Here is a 2,419-nt window from a genome sequence, read left to right as displayed (position 1 = left end):
CATACTCTTAATATTGATTATCTGCTGGGTTGGGAGTGAGGGGATAAGGTTAATGTACTTTGATTTTTTAAAAATTTTACATATTTTTGGATTGTTTAAAATTGTGATAAAGAATATATACTGCTTCTATAATTTGAAACCTCTGAATAGTTTTTTTTTAATTGAGGGACTGTGTGCCCTTCTTTCAAGCTGAGTGAATGCTGAACTTCAAAGATAAAGGTTGGTATCTAATCTAATCTTCCCCTGTCTCTGTGGGTAAACCTTGGCTCATGATTTTCCTTCTGCATCTCAGTTCTCCTCTCAAATGAGACCAATGATAAGTATGCTAAATGAGACCGATGATAAGTATGCTTTAGACAAATCCTAGGAATATGTACAAAACCCACTTGAGTTAATTCAAAGCAAGTCTTCCTCTTATATCAAACAGCCTCCTCCAATCTCTTGACCAGTGGTTTTCACATTTTAGCTGTATCAGAATCATGTGGAAGGTGTGTTAAAACACAGGTTACTGGGCCCAGAGCCCAGAGTTTTTGATTCAGTAGGTCGGGGGGTGAGGCCCCAGAATCTGCATTTCTAACAAGTCCTCAGGTGATGCTGCTGCTGCTGGTCCAGGGACTGCACTTTGAGAACCACTGCTCTAGGTAAAAGGAACTGTTTGTCAAAGACAAATAATGTGGGCACATGAGCCAGTTTTAATTAGGACTGGAAGCAACTCTGTTACTCAATAAGCATTTTCCACCAGGTCATTGGGCTCTTCATCCCCAGAGCATACGATCACTTGCCAGCATCAGCCACGGAAAGATGGGCTGTCCTTGGGACTGCAGACAAGGGACACAAGAAATCAACACAGAGGAAGTCAGGCTCCAGCCCATCAAGAGAAGAAAACTCACCTTCTGAGAAGATGATGTGGTCATTGCACTCATCAGTGTTACAGGAACACATAAAGAAAGTCTCGCCATCCACTTTTTTTTCCTTCATAAAACACTTTGGAGAAGCAGCATCCTCAAGAACAAATCCGTGGTAGACAAGCTTGGGGTCATGGCAAACGGTCTCTAGTGTTATGTTCTCATCATTCTTTCTCCTTGGGTGCAGAGGTTCATGGTGGAGGAGGGGTGGGGAGAGACAAAGAGAAAGAATGAATAAGGTCTCTGGACAGAAGAGCAATCTGGAACGTATTTCCTTCATAAAGTTGTTTCTAACAACATCAACTGGTTCCTGTTTTCCAGCATTAACAGGTTGTCCCACGGTCTCCTGTGCTTTTTCTAAGCATTTCAGTCCCTCCTTAACTTATTCTCAGATCCCATTTATGATTATAAACATGAAGGCTTTCCTTGGGGGGCTAGTCTATAGGAGAATTTTACACATGAAGTCGTAATTCAATCATTAAAGGGGAGGGCACAGGAAAACAGAAGATTCCTGAGTCCCCAGGATGATTTTAAACCTTCTATCCTCAACGTACTGCAAGGTTCACACTGAATCCTTCATTCGTTTGGCAGGGCCGGGGTCATGTCTAGCTAACTTGTTCTCAGACAGCATGCCTGGGAAAGCACTTGCAGTTCCTCTTTTTTTCTCTGCTGGGCCCTAGTGCACTGTGTGTGAGGGCATATTCCATGTTAGCATCTGGCTGTTCTGAGAAAATGGAAGATACTTCCTAGATAAAATATTGCAGTTTCTAGAATTACAGAAAGAAACCAAACAGGGGAAAAAAAAACACACACACACACACACACACATTAAAACACATGGGAAAGAACTGCAAGGTGTTCTTCATTTACAGGTCAGTGAAATATTTTATGCTGTCACAAACTAATTTCTTCTTGGAGTAATTTAGAGCCTAACTCAGCTACGGGCTCAGCGAATCATTCACGTGGCATTTTACTCGGGCCCTAGGAAATGCTCAGTTGGCTGTATGTGTACATTACATCTAAAAATGACAATGATTAATGCCTGCTATTATCATTCCAAAAGCCAAAATAAAACTCTAGCATCCTTGGGAAGCGCATTATTTCTCTGCCTGCTTCTCTCTGATCCCTTCATAAACCTGCCATCTTGGGTGACTGTGTCCAGTGTCAAGGTTGGTCTCACATCCTTCCTCCTAACTCTGCCTTTTCAGACGCAAAATATCTGTTGTCTTGAGTGGTAGCCTCAGGCTGGAGAGTCTGGGGAGGGGCTCACCAGGCCTCAAATGCCTTGATAGGTCCAGCTAGTTTTGTGCATGTAATTTTCCCTGGGAAGGATTTTGAGTGCATGCATATGAGTGCACGTGTGAGCTAACACGTGCTAGTGCACACTGACCAATCCCTACACACACACACACACACACACACACACACACACACACACACACACACTGCTCACAGTAAGGAGACTGGGAGGCAGGCTGGAAGCAAAAAGCAGCTAAAATCCAGCTCACTAGAAG

At 43.0% G+C, this 2,419-nt stretch overlaps 1 protein-coding gene across 3 annotated transcripts in view; it reads right to left on the bottom strand.

Annotated features, from left to right (window-relative positions):
* TGFBR2 (transforming growth factor beta receptor 2) overlaps window positions 1-2,419 on the bottom strand; it is an 82,423-nt gene that overhangs the window by 41,979 nt on the left and 38,025 nt on the right. For all 3 annotated transcript variants that reach the window (XM_025039172.1, XM_006905716.3, XM_025039177.1), the window contains one exon: window positions 891-1,081. In XM_025039172.1, coding sequence (XP_024894940.1) covers window positions 891-1,081 — 191 coding nt within the window. The remainder of the gene's footprint in view (window positions 1-890; window positions 1,082-2,419) is intronic.

The sequence above is a fragment of the Pteropus alecto genome, unplaced genomic scaffold (assembly GCF_000325575.1).
Source record: "Pteropus alecto unplaced genomic scaffold, ASM32557v1 scaffold10, whole genome shotgun sequence".
NCBI classification, from domain to species: domain Eukaryota; kingdom Metazoa; phylum Chordata; class Mammalia; order Chiroptera; family Pteropodidae; genus Pteropus; species Pteropus alecto.
The sequence above is the reverse complement of the archived record's forward strand: the minus strand, read 5'-3'. Positions and strand labels throughout refer to the sequence as shown.